The sequence below is a fragment of the Mya arenaria genome, chromosome 4 (assembly GCF_026914265.1).
Source record: "Mya arenaria isolate MELC-2E11 chromosome 4, ASM2691426v1".
NCBI classification, from domain to species: Eukaryota; Metazoa; Mollusca; class Bivalvia; order Myida; family Myidae; genus Mya; species Mya arenaria.
The window spans coordinates 61,568,212-61,584,479 of NC_069125.1; the positions used below are offsets into that span (position 1 = coordinate 61,568,212).

At 33.5% G+C, this 16,268-nt stretch overlaps 3 protein-coding genes across 5 annotated transcripts; 2 read left to right on the plus strand and 1 right to left on the minus strand.

Annotated features, from left to right (window-relative positions):
* The first annotated feature begins 985 nt into the window (after positions 1-985).
* LOC128230963 (uncharacterized) lies at positions 986-1,303 on the plus strand. The gene has a single exon (XM_052943389.1). The coding sequence runs from the start codon at positions 986-988 to the stop codon at positions 1,301-1,303; it is 318 nt and encodes a 105-aa protein (XP_052799349.1).
* Positions 1,304-1,520: 217 nt separating this feature from the next.
* On the minus strand, positions 1,521-12,686 carry LOC128231593 (ras-related protein Rab-34-like). Of its 3 annotated transcripts, none has more exons than XM_052944612.1 (10): positions 12,618-12,686; positions 9,072-9,209; positions 8,731-8,822; positions 8,163-8,228; positions 7,633-7,734; positions 6,721-6,785; positions 6,386-6,513; positions 5,807-5,897; positions 5,271-5,384; positions 1,521-4,220 (listed from the first exon to the last, which is right to left on the minus strand). In XM_052944612.1, exons 2-10 carry the CDS (start codon positions 9,138-9,140, stop codon positions 4,147-4,149), a joined length of 801 nt encoding a protein of 266 aa, XP_052800572.1. In that variant the 5' UTR covers positions 9,141-9,209; positions 12,618-12,686; the 3' UTR covers positions 1,521-4,146. The 3 variants fall into 3 exon arrangements, with proteins under 3 accessions (XP_052800572.1, XP_052800575.1, XP_052800574.1); XM_052944615.1 differs by having other exon boundaries at positions 12,644-12,662; XM_052944614.1 differs by lacking the exon at positions 12,618-12,686 and adding an exon at positions 12,507-12,610.
* Positions 12,687-12,737: 51 nt separating this feature from the next.
* On the plus strand, positions 12,738-15,954 carry LOC128231594 (60S ribosomal protein L23a-like). Its single transcript, XM_052944616.1, has 5 exons — positions 12,738-12,839; positions 13,249-13,471; positions 13,757-13,933; positions 15,476-15,545; positions 15,892-15,954. Exons 1-5 carry the CDS (start codon positions 12,812-12,814, stop codon positions 15,904-15,906), a joined length of 513 nt encoding a protein of 170 aa, XP_052800576.1. The 5' UTR covers positions 12,738-12,811; the 3' UTR covers positions 15,907-15,954.
* Positions 15,955-16,268: the final 314 nt, after the last annotated feature.

Here is a 16,268-nt window from a genome sequence, read left to right on the forward strand (position 1 = left end):
CATGGTTCTATAGGTTCAACTGTTCTTGATAAAGATTCCAATAGCACTATATCATTCAATGTGACAGACCTTTGACCCCCAAAATAACACTCACCCCAACCACTAAAGCTTTATGGTGAATATTATAAAAGCATATGTCAATCTGATCTTGACTTATTTTCCAGACTCTTTTTCCATGGAAGTAACATTGTTGATGGTGACCTTTGACCTACTCATCAACTTTCCACTAAAGTTTCATAGTCAACCTGTTCTGAATCTCAAGACAAATGTTTCATAACTTGGTTGACTGTGACCTTGACATTTGACCAAAACAGAGGTCATACTGGTCAAGTTCAATCTACCACAAGTGTCTTGGTCCTAATGTGTGCCAGTTATTGTGCAGACAAGGCATGATCTATATTCTTCAAAGGAGGAATCAGGCTAACATCACATAAAGTTGTGATTTTTGCATGAAAGATTCCAATGTCCATGCCTTCCATATTGAGAAAAAAAAATTAGAAAGGAAATAGCCTATAGAAGACGGTTAATTGCAGCTAGAAAAAACTGCATAGTTTAATTATTTTGTAATCAAAGATTGAAGCAATTCCACTCTTCAAATTCATTAACTTCCTGAATTTACAACAGAACACTTATTTTATCTTCAAGTGTCAGAACAGTAACAGTAAATTGTCTTTAATTTTAATATTTGAAACATCAAGAGAAAATACTCTTTCAAGGATGGAATTTTAAATTAACTTTGTTTATTTTTTCCCATAGGTTTTTCATCTTCAGCTGTATTTTTTATGTGTAATCTGACAAGCAAAAAATAAGACTGGTTTTATGACCTAAATCAAAACTGATTTAGTAGCCTGTATGTTCTTCGTAATTATCTAAACTAAAATGAAAATGTGAATGATATTTTACCCTTTAATACACTCTTTTATTTTCATTTTAGGTTTAAAAATAAACATTTTGACTTCTGAACTACTATAGTAAATGACTTATCATGGAACGTAAAATTAAAGTTGAGAAATGGAACGAGCAGGAAGATGGTCAGCTGTGCGTTGAGAACATGGAAAAGAAATTAAGAAAGCAAGGTTTCAGTTGCACAATGTATGAATTTTCACCTGGAACTACCTTCCCAGACCATACTCATGAAATATCAAAGAAAGACTCCATTGTAACTGGTCAGTTTCAGTTCAGCATGTATGGGAAGACAATTGTCATGCAGCCTGGTGAGATGATCGAGGTACCCAAGAATACCGTGCATAATGCCAAGGTTGTTGGGAACCAAACAGTTACTTTCTTCGATGCTACAAAGTGACACTTCTTCAATGCTACAAAGAAACACTTAAACATATATTTAGTGTTTTCCTTTTAGTTTGTTCGAGATTTTGAATTCCTCAGTTTTTATGTGGTTTGATAATATATTAAATAATTTTGGATTCATGTTTTCTTGGTAATGCACATGTATGCATACAGTTTACACATTATTGGTTAAAAATTGTTGTTGACAATAACAATAAAATAAAACAAAGAAATTATATAGTTTTACATTTATTTAGTACCATTACAATACATACACGAACATGTATTTGTAAATTTACAGTAAATATGGACGGCTTGAAAATTGTAAAAGGCCTCATTAATAATTGTTCATGAAAGCACTTGCGGAAAAAAGCAATAGGAAGATCATTTTCAGACCACTTGTAACAATGCTTGGAAGAATTTTACTGCTCAATTTCCATTAACAAACATTTGTATTACATTCATAAGTTTTACACTCACATATTACACTTCAAAGATCTTTTTGCAATGAAAAATATAACATATAAGTACAATTTAAGTATCTATACAGAAGCATCCTTATCTATAGTCTATACTTATATAGATCATAAGCAATTTTATATCCCCTGGCAACATCTCTAAATAAAATCAGAAGGACTTTTGGCTTAAAAAATTAATGTAATTCTAAATGTATAAAGCTATATAGCTAAATTAAGCATGATATGAAATACAAAAAAACAGACATTGCACACAAACATAAAAAACAAGTTTTTATTAATAAAGTTCTACACTTGTTATTGTTGGAAAAGAATATCCATAAATGCGAAAACATACCTCTAAAAAACATCATCCGTAAATGCAAAAGCACACCCCTGCATGAAGCACCCTGTCTAAAATATGGAATTTTGACAGTCCAATTCCATATATGCATTATAATGATAAAAGCAATGCATTTTCTTTTTTTTTGTGGGGGTATACCCCACAATACCAGACCACAATTTGAGTTGACAAAGGAAACCATCTAGTCTGACTGGGTGACCAATAATTACACTCACAATGAGCCATAAATGCATAGTAATTAATCAATCACTTATGAATAATCTACAAAATGTTTGCTATACAGTGCTTCAAACAGCACACTGGAATGTTTAAATAGTTATCATATCAGACTGCATTTAAAGTTCTATGGAATAAATGTTCCGCAAAACCCCATCAAATACTTGCAGGATTAATTGATTCCCCTGGAGACTGTCACAACAAAAACAAAATATGCATATTAAAAAGCACAATATCAAAAGTAAATAATATGCTTAATCTCAAATGCATATAAACAGACAATTTTTCATTCTAAAGCATAAAATTCATTAAAATGGGATTAATAACATACATGTGAAAAAAAACAAGAGGGCCATGATGGCCTTATATCGCTCGCATGAGTAAAACTTGAAAGGTGCTCTAGACATTTCTATAATAGAAGGGCAATTCTTGGGCAACAACTCCTGGCGGCTTTGGGTTTTTTATGAATCAAAATGGGGTGAAGGAATTTGATATTGATCACCTAAGGAACATTTCTGTGGAATTATTTTGAGATTGGGTCAATAGTTTCCGGAGATAAGATTTTCAAAGTTTTCCATATAAACGAAAAAAGGTAACTAGGCCCACCCCTGGGAGCCATGTTTTTATGAATCAACATGGGTTGAAGGAATTTGACAGAAGGTCACCTTAGAAACATTTCTGTTAATTTATTTTGAAAATTTATTATTTTGCAGATAGTTTTTAAAGAGAGTATTTAATTATAGACATATTATAAAATTAGCCCCGCCCCCTTGTGGCTATGTTTTTATATGAAGCAACATGGGGTGAAGGAATTTGATACAGGGTCACCTAAGGAACATTCTTGTGGATTATTTTTAAATCAAGCCAGCGGTTTCCGGAGAGAAAGATTTTCAAGAGTTCTGCATGGAAGAATTTGGAAAAGACCACTCAAGGAACACTCCTGCCAAGTTTTGTTGAAATTGTCTCTGTGTTGTACGTGGAGAAGTTGTTTGATGGAGAATGTTGATGACGGATGACAGACAATCACCTTATCACAATAGCTCACACTGTGCTCAGGCGAGGTTAAAAATGTGATTTATTAAAAAAGAAGTTGTTAACAGTGATATGTTTGAATGGGAGAAAGGCCATTCATTGAACCTATTGAATACATGTACTTGTAACATGGTTGAACTCGAGACTGACCGACCATGGCTAATGAAAGCTGTTTAAAACTTGTACTAGCAATGTGGTTGAATTTGAGACAGACTGACCATGGCTAATGAAAGCCGTTTAAAACTTGTACTAGCAATGTGGTTGAACATGAGACAGACTGACCATGGCTAATGAAATCTGTTAAAAACTTGTACTAGTGATAATGTTGAACTTGAGACAGGCTGACCATGGCAAGTCAAATCTTTAATATACTTGCACTAGCAATGTGGTTGAACTTGAATGAGTCATTTGGTTTGGATATGTCTGGAATCTGAATGATATATATCCAACAATGATGGGGTTGTCGCAAATATAAATTTGAGGTACATGTATCCATTAGGGAGAAAATCAATTAAAGAACACATATTAATTAATTCATTAGTCAAATATACTGATGAGACTTGAAAAATAATGACTGACTGTCACACACACCAAACCATAAACTGATTAAAACAAATACTACAGTAAAAGTACATGAATATAAACACCATTGGATGCACATAATGTTGCTTATCACAACCGCAGTTTATCACATGGCAGCGCTTTGAACACCACAGGGGAATGACAAGTGACCAGTCTGTCTTGACCACTGATTAATGTCCAATACCCAGTCCGTCCAGCTGGGGTCCAGTTCTAGGCTTTACAGCAGTCGGCCTTCAGCTTCCTCTTACTGGACTTTGAATCATATAAATCTGTTCTGTCCATTTCTGTAATTCATAGATTTATATTATAAATATTATAATTGATAGAGTATAATGTTTACAAACAAGAAAGGCTGCTTCAGTTTCAACTTTCTTTCTTTTTGTTATTTTCATTTTTAGTAACAGTGAAGTTGACCTTTACTCTAGGGGCCCCAAATGCATTCCCATGAAAGTTCTCCATAAACTCTTCCTACATTTGTATATACCAAGTTTGGTCACAATATGTCAACCATAACTAATAATATTCAGTTTCAACCTTTTTTCTATTTTTAAGCAACAGCGACCCTAGGAGCACTGAGTTTGGTCATAATATGTCAATCCTAGCTCAGGTTATAAAGTTTCAACTGTGCATCTATTTTCAGCCAAGCCTCTGTACCCTTCATTATCCTAGCAGGTACTCAGCTTCTTTCCAAAAGGCCAGACCCTGTTTTTTTTTCCATGAAAATAGCCCCTGAAATTTCCCATTTTCAAAAACATAATTTTATAAAATCTCATGATTCATACTGGTAAGTTTTTTTTTTGAGTAATATATATGGACTGTGTCCTTGATACTCTACTCTATTTGTAAAACTAAATCGTCCAAATTGTTTGAAAAGTCGCTATGAGAATTACCCAAAACTAAAAAAACAAACACTTTTTCCCCTCACAAAAAGCGCTAGATTGTATTCCCCATAACTGGTAAAATGGCCCTGTTCATAGTGACCTTGACCTAAGTTGCCTCAAACGCAATCCCAAGAAAGGTTTCCATTAACTCTTCCTTTATACCAAGTTTGGTCACAATATATATGTCAACCTTAACTAAAAGTTATCTAGTTTAATAGGTGAGTTTGACGCTGCCCACCCATCCGCCCTCCCAAACAATAATATACTTTATGTTTATAACCAGGTTTCACTATGTTGAAACCTGGTAAATAATTGCAAAAGTAGTTTTTACTATGAAATTCAACCTAAACTTGCAAGCTTTTTATCATACCTTCACTGAAACTTAGAAATTTATTTAAAAAATCTGCTGGTCTATACTGTAAAAAATGTTGAGAATAACATAAATGCACTCACTGATTGCTCCAATCTGTTTCTGAGAAGCATTTCCGGATGACTCAACCTCTCTTAACACTGCCGCATCAAATGTTAGAGACACACAGCGAAATGAAAATGACTGGACATTCTCACCTGTAGGATGAAAATTAAGAACTTGTGACAAAGACAAATAAAGGACCAATTGTAAGTTCTCCCTAAATACAAACACCCAGTTATGTTTTAACCATCCAAGGATGGTACTAGTATATACTAGTGGGATTGCCATTCAGAAATAGGCAATTTTGACAGGAAATTCCTGTATGAGCCTTGAATAACCTAAGGTAATTGGACAGAACTTCTCATCCAGAGGAAGGATTAGGCAACTCAAATCATGTGCATGCCTTAATTTAGCCCTTGAATTAAAACATTGATGGGTGTACAGTGCACAACTTTGAAAGTAATGACTCAAACTTTATATTAAAACTTAACTGTTCAAAACATTACAAGGAAAAAGTCTTACACATGTACTTTTCATAATAATTTTGTCACTCTAAAATGAAAACTAGTGTAATTACCAGTTTTAGCAGAGACTGACCAGTATTCAGCCCCAAGACTTTGAGCAATATCTAACACTCTCTCCTCCACGGCCCTGCATGCCGCCTGCGACTGAAACCATAGCAACTGAGTGTTAATGTGAGGTACAATTATTTTTTGTATATGTTAGTTATAAAATTTCATTAAACAAAAACAGGACCTTTAAAAGCAAAAACAAAAACATTACGTTTACAATGTGTAGAGGAGATAAGATGTAAAAAAAATATTTAGAAGGTAGAGATGGCTTATCTGGATAATTAGTTTATTCATTTAACTGAGTATTTGAAAACACAAAAGGTTAACAGTTCAGTATCATGTAATTTCATTAAAATACCTTTGAACAAAACATGACCATTTTGTGTAATCAATTTTGATTGGTCAAAAATAAGTCATAATTTAAGACTTGCATTCAATCTATTTCTTGTAGGAACCAACGATCTTCTCTCACAAAGAAAGATATATTTTAACTTAAGTAAAAAATAAATGCAATACTTTTATTTATTCCAGTTTAAATAAAGGGGAATCCAATTAAAATTGCTGTAAAAGCTTTATTGCTATACCACAAGGTCTTTCTTGGCTCCAACCACAAACTTGAGTGGATTGTTTGAACTGGCTGTAGCATCTTCCATCCAGCGGGAAATACTGGCAATGGAGCCCTCGTCCGACATGTCAAACACAACTATTACAACTGAAATATGCACAAAATTTTCACCATTTAAGTAAGACTAAAATACTTCATATCCTAGAATGCATGACACTAAATTTACTTAACCTATTTCAATACCATGTACTACCTGTAATTTTTATGAAGATTCAAATATTATAACTATTTGTTTGCTTTTGGTCCAAAGATTCAAACTTTATTTCAAGTACCCAAGATATATTGACAACTCACCATGGGCTCCCCTGTAGTATGATGAGGCAATACTCTTAAAACGTTCCTGCCCAGCTGTATCCCATCTGTATATGTATAAAGGTCATTGATTAAATTCTATAAAGGACATGGGTTAACAAGGATACAGATCATGGGATTGAATGTATTGAGGTCATGGATTAACATGTATAGCGGTCACAGGTGAACATGTATACAAATAATGGGTTAACATGTTAAAAGGTCACTGTTAAATAAGAATAAAGGTGAACGGTTATCATGATGATGGTCATGGTTCAAATCAATAGATTGCATAGGTCACCATGTATAAAGTTCAAAGGTTTCCATTTATGCAAGGTTACAGCTTTGCATGTATTAAGGTCATGGATTTACAAGCATGAACAAGTATACAACAGCTTCTATGTCATGTAAATTTAAAAAGGTAAAGGTCAAAACATGTATGCAAAAAAACAGTTTTAGGTCATATTCATGTATAAAGGTCAATGGTCAACATGCACAGCAGTTTCTAGGTTATGTACATGTATTTAGGTCTAGTGTTAATATTACATTATATATATTGATATACTGCAGGTTCAATGTCATGTACATGTATTTATTATATATATTTGCCAGCTTCTAGGTCACATACATGTTTGAAACGCTTTTTTGTCTATATGCATTTATGAAATTTTGCATTTGCTTCATATGTGTCCAATAGTTAAGCTTAAGAGAAGAGGTACGGTAATAGATATTGCTTAAGTTCTCATTTCTTATTGTGGATATAAGGCAAACCTTGCGTCAGTTTATTTATTAGTAAAAGAATCCTATCACAGATACCTTATATTTTACATAAACATTATTGAGGACTAGCCAACAATATCTTAAATGGCAATCAGAAATGGCATTTATGTGGCATAAGCCCATTACATTACATACATCTGAAGGGTGAAGGGTGTGTTGAGAATGCTGAACTTTTCCACTTCAAAGTCCACTCCAATTGTCGCCTTGTAATCTTTGTCAAATACATCATGACAAAACCTGTAATAGCAGATACAACACACACATCTATAAATGTTTTCCATGTTGATTTTTGGACAATGCAAACCTGACAGAATATGTGGAATTGACAGTGTTTTGTCACAGTCAATTCCACATCTTCTGTCAGGTTTGCATTCATAATCTTCATAACAAAACAATCAGTAACTTTGTGAAAGTGACACTATGGTACATGTAAATTAATACACTTCATTTTAAGAGCAAATATACAATCTGTTCTCAAAAATGTTTGTGTAAAAAGTCCAGATCATAAAGAGATTATCTGTATTCATGTATGTGTTCAAAGTTCTATTCTACAAACAAATCATTAAGTTTTACCCTTGAGTCCACTCAGTTTGTCTGAGCTCAGAACACTCACTTCACAAAAAACCCCAGCAGTTATGGAAAACACAGACAAAAACTTGTGATACCTGTTGACAAGGGATGTTTTCCCGACAGCCACATCTCCAACTAAAACTGCCTTACAGATCTTTAACCTGTAATAATAACCATCTCATAAAGTCACCTAAGTATATCTTGGGTACTTGAAATAAAGTTTGATCATTGAGTTGGGATTATAGCAACACCGAGATATTTAAAACAGATTAAAATATACAATTAAGTTTTTGTTAAAACTATAATTCTGCAAATCTAATGCATTACCAGTCATGTTTTTTTATAGTAAAGGTTACAATGACCTTTGATGAGAAAATCAATATGGGTCATCTTCTGACCATGGCCAATGTGCATACAAAGATTGACGACTCTAGTCCAAGTTGTTCAACAGTTATTGATTTAAAACGAACATTTGACAAAATAATCCCCAATGTATCAGCCATGATTTGCAGGCAACACAAAAACTCTTATAATGTTTTTGACATGTTACAGTGGATCAGATAATCTGTCATTGGAAACAAAACAGATAATGATTGCTTTAACAATTTATATTGTTTAAAATGATCACCAAAAATTAAGGTAGAAGAAAAGGAAAACAAATACCCAACACATCCTGTCCTATTTTCTGAGCAGGCAGTTTTCACTTTCGGGTGAAAATTGTTCTTTTTGTAAGGTGAGGTCTCAACATTGTAAGCCTGCAGAAAAGAAAGACTAATTATTACATGTACTCCAGAGTAATTAACCTGTGCCAATAAAAAATCTTGACAAATATTTGGATAGGAATCAGATATCTATTTAAAATAATTTTAACAAACTAAAGAGTAGGATTAGTGAGGGGGTCAAAGTCATAGGGGAGCATTCTAGAAAATGTCCAAATATGATTAAAACTTTCATAAAATGTCCATTAGACTATAAAAAAGGTCTGCCAATTGGCTTATACTTACAGATGGAAATGTTGCAATAACCCTGTTGCTAGGAACATTTTGAGCCATCATTTTTCTTGTTGCTGACATACCAAGTAATTTCTTTTTATTCAGTACATGTAAAGGGCTCTAGGAGGAAGCATTTTCCAGAAAATCAATCTGAAAATAAGACATTTTTTTCAAACATGTGGAAGATTGATGAAGGTGTTTTAAGAAGAAATAAGGGTTGGACACTATAGGGAGTCAGGGAGTACAATACTCCTAAGTTTAGCCCTTGACTTCTACAGTGTTTAGGTTGGCAATCCGGAGTCTTAAAATTCAGTCGCATTTTGTTGATGCTTAACATACTTACACTACTTAATAAAACGTTATTGGGTTTCTTACTGTTTATGTAAGTGTATTTGTATTGAGAACCTTGTATAACCGAACGTGTTGTTTTGCGTTGTTCAACCGTTATTTGTTATTCCTATCATTTATTACATCAAAACCATACAATTTAGATAAAGATTCAATTTGGTTATAAGCATGTGTAACATATTGTGCATCCCCTTGCTGACAAAATGTTATTTAAATATTTTTGTGGAATAAAGAAATTCTCTTACAAAATTGGTTTTCAGAGTATTCATTTGGTAATGGTACTGAATCAGGTCAAACTACCGGTAGTTATGATGGTATTTTCTAATACAGTTTATTTAAAAAGGTTTAATAGACCATGTGCAATAGATCAGTTTGGTAGTGAAACATACTATCAAGAGTTTAAGCATATGTAGTAAATAAGCAGCACCTACATATTAACAATTTGTGAAAAGGCAGATTATTATATTGACTTTGGAGGAAGATAAGCCAATTAAATTGTCTCATATATATATATTTTTTCCGATGACATATTTTGTTATGCAACTGTGCTTTATAGAATACAGTATTTACATATGAAATCACTGTATGATGAATTATATAGAATTATTCTGCATGTACAAAAGATTCTTGCATGGTAGCACTGTGTTGATTGATCAGAATGTCTTACGTCAAATCCCAAGGAATTCAGAACAAAAATGTCAAAATCCCCTGGCAGGGTCTCCAGAATTATGGCATGTATGAAGGGGGTATTGTTAAAACATCATAATGTTATTTCTTATTGGTATTAAATATTAACACAGACATGTAGGAAGGAAATTGACACTGGGGCCGCAGAAGGGGTGGGCTGGGGAGCAGATAAATTTTAAGATAATTTTGCTCAATTTTAAGCCAGGGATGTGATTGACCTGGCAGCCGGAGGGCTGAAACATTTTCGGCCATGGGTTTATGGGGCGCTCTTTGGGTCAAAAGCGCACTGCTGAATAAGAAAAAATGGCTTTTTAGAAGCTCTTTTGAGGGACTTTAGATTTGAAGCAAACTGGAATATTAACTTAAACAACTGAAAGCAACCAAATAATTTTTTCCAGGTAAAAAATAAATAATTGCGTTTTTTTTTTGTTTTTTTTGGGGGGGGGGGGGGCATAAGATCCGCGGAATTCCGCGAATCCGCAGACAAATCACATCCCTGTAAGCATTGAAAGACTCGATTTCCAGTGAGTTCAGGTTTTATTTTCATGTTTTATCTAAACCTTTTTTCGGTTAAAATAACATTATGAGCAACAGCGACATTTTAATTATTGCGCAATCTTAAATTATTTTAAATGCCAGCATCATTTACTTTTAAATACTCATATTTGCGCAGTCTCACAATGTATGTTAATAACAAATTAGCACAGTTTACCTCCTCATGGTGAAGCCATGAATGACTTTGGAACTATTGCGAGTTGAATGCACCGTGTTCAGTGTTTTAGTGCCAAAAGATCTTTTTGGAAATTTAAAACCTTGGGCGGATTTGGAACGTCCATTTTAAACTTTAATGTGACGCGTTTGAACAAACACAATTGCTGGCTTTTTAATGACAAATCTATTTTAACAAGTAATTGCAATTATCATAATCAACTGCAGAAACATCAAAAACGATACAAATAATTATTGTCTTATTGCCCCTTCTTCCACCTACCCGTCTTTAATAATCTGCCGCCTGTTTTCACGCCATTCACACACCAATATGCTAGATGTTCACAGGTTTAATTATGACATGGTGACCTGTTTATTCAATATCGTGTCAGACTGGCATTTATCTATTATGCGCGTAGCTTTATTTAAAATACGATAATAAGAAAATCATTCACAAATATTCGCGGCCCCATTGCTCCTACGTGCCTGTAACAAATTAGCATTAATTTTTTGATCATGCTCTATTTATTAATCATGCTCTTCCAACCTGATATATATTACATATGCCCCAGGTGTCAATGATGAAATAGACTTACAGGCATGGTCACAGTTTTTAAAACTATATGCTTTTATTTCCGGGTCACCAGTTCTATTTAAGTTATGCTATGTATGTTTGTAAATCATGTTAGAAAATAGCTCATTGGGCCAATGTTTCTTGTTATCACATACCTGCATTTATATAAAGAGTATTGTATCTTGTAAATGAGGAATATAAATTGCAATTTCTGTTCAGCGCTTTTATTCAGCTGTTTTATATTTCTGCTATAAGCTACATTACTACAATGTTAGTAAATAATTATGTATAATTGTATATATTTCCAAGTTATAATGTTAACATTTCCATTGAATCTCGAATCTTTTTTGTTGGAAATTTCTAATTGGCCCTCTTTTCTTATTTAATCCATTTTTATACACTGGTATTCCGTAGCTACAATACTGAGCGATCAGGGATACTTTTTATTATTTTGACATTTCTTATGTATCCCTGTAACGCTACAACTCTCTACCATTCAACACTGGGCGAAAAAAAAAAGTATTATTATGCATCAATTTTGAATAATAATGACAAAGTTGTTAAATATATACCAGACAGTGATTTAAAACTGGATTGAATTTGTCATTTGAGTCGTTATTTTCACAAAAATATATTCTGGGTCAAGAATACCGTTATACATATACACAACCTGTCAGATTTGTCCCAGATTTACAGATATCGGGATACTTGATAAACGATCGACACATGTGAGTGTTTTGTGATATCTAAACATGTTTTTTGGCATAATGACATAAATCAATATGTTTTTAATAGTAGGCAATAATATTTTCGTAGAAATTTGAATTTTATAACGGAGATAATTTCAAAATTGTGGACGCGCGGATTCTCTGCACAAGGACCGTTCGCTACTTTTTGTTGGGATGGTGGACGTCACGAGTGTGCCATAGTAAAAAAAAAATCGTCAAGACTCGTTGACGGCCATTCAGGTGGACTAGGGTATTCCGGTGTAACATTATCAAAAAACTTTCAAAACATCTATAAGTGTCCATTTATTGCATAATGATCTAGCGGTCACAGAAATGACACGATCCGAACCAATTTCATTCCGGATATTATACAAGTTTGCAATTACCAACTTTTCACGATACCTGATGAGATTCTTTCTAAAAAAAATATTGGTTGTTACATATCGTTAAGATGGGTTTAATCAAAAGGCACAACTATATTATTGCATATGATGAAAATCTCCTGGTAATTACATTTGTTTGATATGATGAATGTTTACATTGGTATTCGTGGTTCCCGAGTTTCTTTCGGGCTAAAGTTTGTGCTTGAATGGTTTAGATTTTTGCCCAGAAGAACGCAACAAAATTCAAAATATAAATAAACCAGTCAAACTTTTCTCCTTTGCTTAGCACGTGTAAGCCCCTTTCAACTTCCTTTTGAAAATAACATGGCACCGAAAAAGAAGTCAACTGACAGTAAGGCCGTTTAATTTCAAATACAATGTGAATTAACCATGTTATGAATTAAGCCTTATTGAACTGTTCTGTGTTGAAATCTTGTAAAATGTCATTAGCGGAAAGGGCACAAAACGAACGCGTTTCAACAATATAATATTAATCGTCGTGACTCGTCGGAGTTGCATTATATTCAGTTTGATTCACTGTTTGAACTAAACATGTTTGGAAAAGTTGTGTGTCTCAAACACTTTACCTCTGAAAAACAAGATGCTGCTTCTAACTTTCGTACAATACACTCCTCCCCTAAAATGGTAATTAGTAAACAGTTTAATATTAACCATTTATGCATAATCCAGACACCACTTAAATTACACATGGAGAAGAGTGCCTGGTGCAAGTCTTTAAGACATTTATTTATTTATTATAGAGTCGGCTAAGAAGCCTGGTAAGGGAGCAGCAAAGGCTGCACCCGGTGGGGACCAACCTAAGGTTGTTGCTAAGGCAACTAAGGCTAAAAAGGCTGTTCTCCGTGGTATCCACCAGAAGAGAAGCAGGAAGGTTCGCACATCGGTTCACTTCAAGAGGCCCAAGACCTTGAAACTGCCCAGAGCTCCTAGATACCCAAGGAAAAGTGTTCCCAGAGCACCAAAGTAAGTGAAAAATGGTGAACACAGACACTTGATTTTAATGTTTTAAATGAACACTCGTCTTTTGTCATTCATCCATGACTCTTTCATTTGGAAACGGTTTAGTTCAAACATTATCTTATAACAGTGATACCACTGAATTAGTTTAAATAGTCATACAATTTAGAACAAGTAAAAATAAACTACTAATAATAACCATTGATGTTTAGCATTGCCATTACTTTTCATGTTAACATGTCATTCAAAAGGTACAAGGCATTTAGTATACTTAAAGCATACTATTTTCAGACTTGATCAGTTCCGTATTGTGAAGTTCCCCCTGACAACTGAGTCTGCCATGAAGAAGATTGAAGACAACAACACACTGGTGTTCATTGTTGACAAGAGAGCAAACAAGCCCCAGATATGTTCAGCGGTCAAACAGCTGTACGACATTGATGTTGCAAAGGTCAACACTCTCAACAGGTAGGCTGTCTGAATTAGGCCAAATGTCCAGTTAGATTAAGAAAAAAGTATCAGTGACACATGATGATTGTACCTTACCTACACTGACTTAACAGTGTTGAAGAAATGTATGAGCTCTGAAGGCACTGATCAGTCATTTTCAAACCAGCACAAGTACTTCTCTGTACTTTGTCAGTCATTGAAAATACACTCTTGAATGAATCAGTCCATATACATCAACCTTTATTTAAAATGTAAAAACAAGATTCACATTTTTTTTTTATATAATTTTTAAATAATCCCCAAACCATTTTGTATGGAAAAGTTATTGCATTCTTAACAACATAAATCACACTTTCTTCTTTCCTGTCTGTTTTTTTTAAAATCATTCTTATTCATTTTTAGGCAAAATTCTAATTCTCAGTTGATTTCAAAATGATGCTTTTTAATAAACAGAAAGGCCCTGATGTTTCAAGGTTTTGAGGCACTGTATCAATGGTCTAGATTTAACTCTGCTAGTTTGTGAGTCAGATTGACATTTTACAGTAATGTAAAGATGTTGTGTATCAGTGACACATGATGATTATACCTTACCTACACTGATGTTAACAGTGTTGAAGAAGTGAATTAATTCTAACTGAAGTCACTGATGAATCATTTCCAAAGTGAAACTGTTCAGTATTAGTTATTTTTCATACATGTACAATATTTTTAAAGCATTAAATGGTATCTGCGTTATCTCTTCTCAAATCCAGTTAGTAAAGTTTTAAGACTTTTGATATCAAACTGAGTGCAAATGCTCATCCATTTAATTGATAGAACAACCATGTCAGTTGTTGGAACACATGAAACAAAAGTTGCTCAAAACTGCTAGAATATGCTGATGACTATAATCAGAGATAATCTTTGAAGTGGTAAAGGTGGTACAAATAAAAAAACATGGACATAGTATACAGTGCACACTGGTATTTTCATTGTTAAGTTCTTTAAATGATTAAAAGTCATGTTTCATGAAGTGTAGCATAACAAATTTGACTTTGAGTAACACAATAACAAAATAACTCGGATAAAGAATTTGAGTACCAGTGACACATGATGATTATACCTTACCTACACTGAATTTAGTGTTGAATAAATGTATTACTTCTAACTGAAGTCACTTGATAAATCATTTCTGAACTAGCAGAACATTTATTGTAGTTCAGATTTGTGACATGATTAAACCTTACCTACACTGAATTTAGTGTTGAATAAATGTATTACTTCTAACTGAAGTCACTTATCAATACTATCAACACTAGCAGGACATTTATTGTAGTTCTCGTTACAAATGTTTTAGTCTGAAGTACATACTTCTTGACCAGGACGATATTGACGTTAAGGTCGTTACTTAGGTCTGATACCAAGAAATGTACTAAATTAGTTTTCATGTTCTCATTGCATAATGCATGTAGTCTAGACTTTCAAATATAGGTTTTGTTACAGTTTCTTTTAAAGATCTGAATGTATGATTTGTGTTGATATGGATAATCCTATTGATTAGTTCTTTCTATCTCAATAAAGGCCAGACGGTGAGAAAAAGGCGTATGTACGACTAGCTCCCGACTATGATGCCCTTGATGTTGCTAACAAGGTAAGCTCTTGAAAATTAATCTACATATAATACATTCTGTAATTGATTTTATCCACTTTCACATCTAACGGCCTATGATGTATGATGATCTTGCGTAATCAGAATAAAAAATTATTAGTGATATATTAGCTCTAACTGATATCTCAGCATATATAATTTTTAAAACTTGTATGTTTCTCTGAGACTATAGTTGTTGCCTTGTCCAATTTACTTATTAGGCATTAATTTACAGAATACCTCCAGGGAAAATAGCTGATAAAATGTTATTGTGGAAGATTATAGGAATTGTTTAATGTTAACTTGATGATGCATACTTGTACATTTTTTTCTGTTTCTTTTCTTTCAGATTGGCATCATATAAGCTGTTGGTATTTGCTGTATATATTAAAATAAAGAGAAAAATAACGAAGTTTGATGCGTTGTAATGACAATTGTCAAATAAATCAAATATTGTGGCAATTTATAAATATTGTATTCATTCGATGAAATGTACACTATAATTATAGCCTAGGTGCACAGGGTATCCATTGAAGTAAATGTTACGTTTATGATCACCACCTTTTCAACCAAATGCTCTGGATTTGGTTTCACAGCAAAATTGTTTATTAGCCTGTCCCATGCTCCACAGTCTAAACCGTGCAAGATCATGGCCAGGGCTTTTTCTGCCCATTTTGGGAAAAAGACCCTAGACATTTTGGGAAATTTTGCGTCGTGAAAATGCGG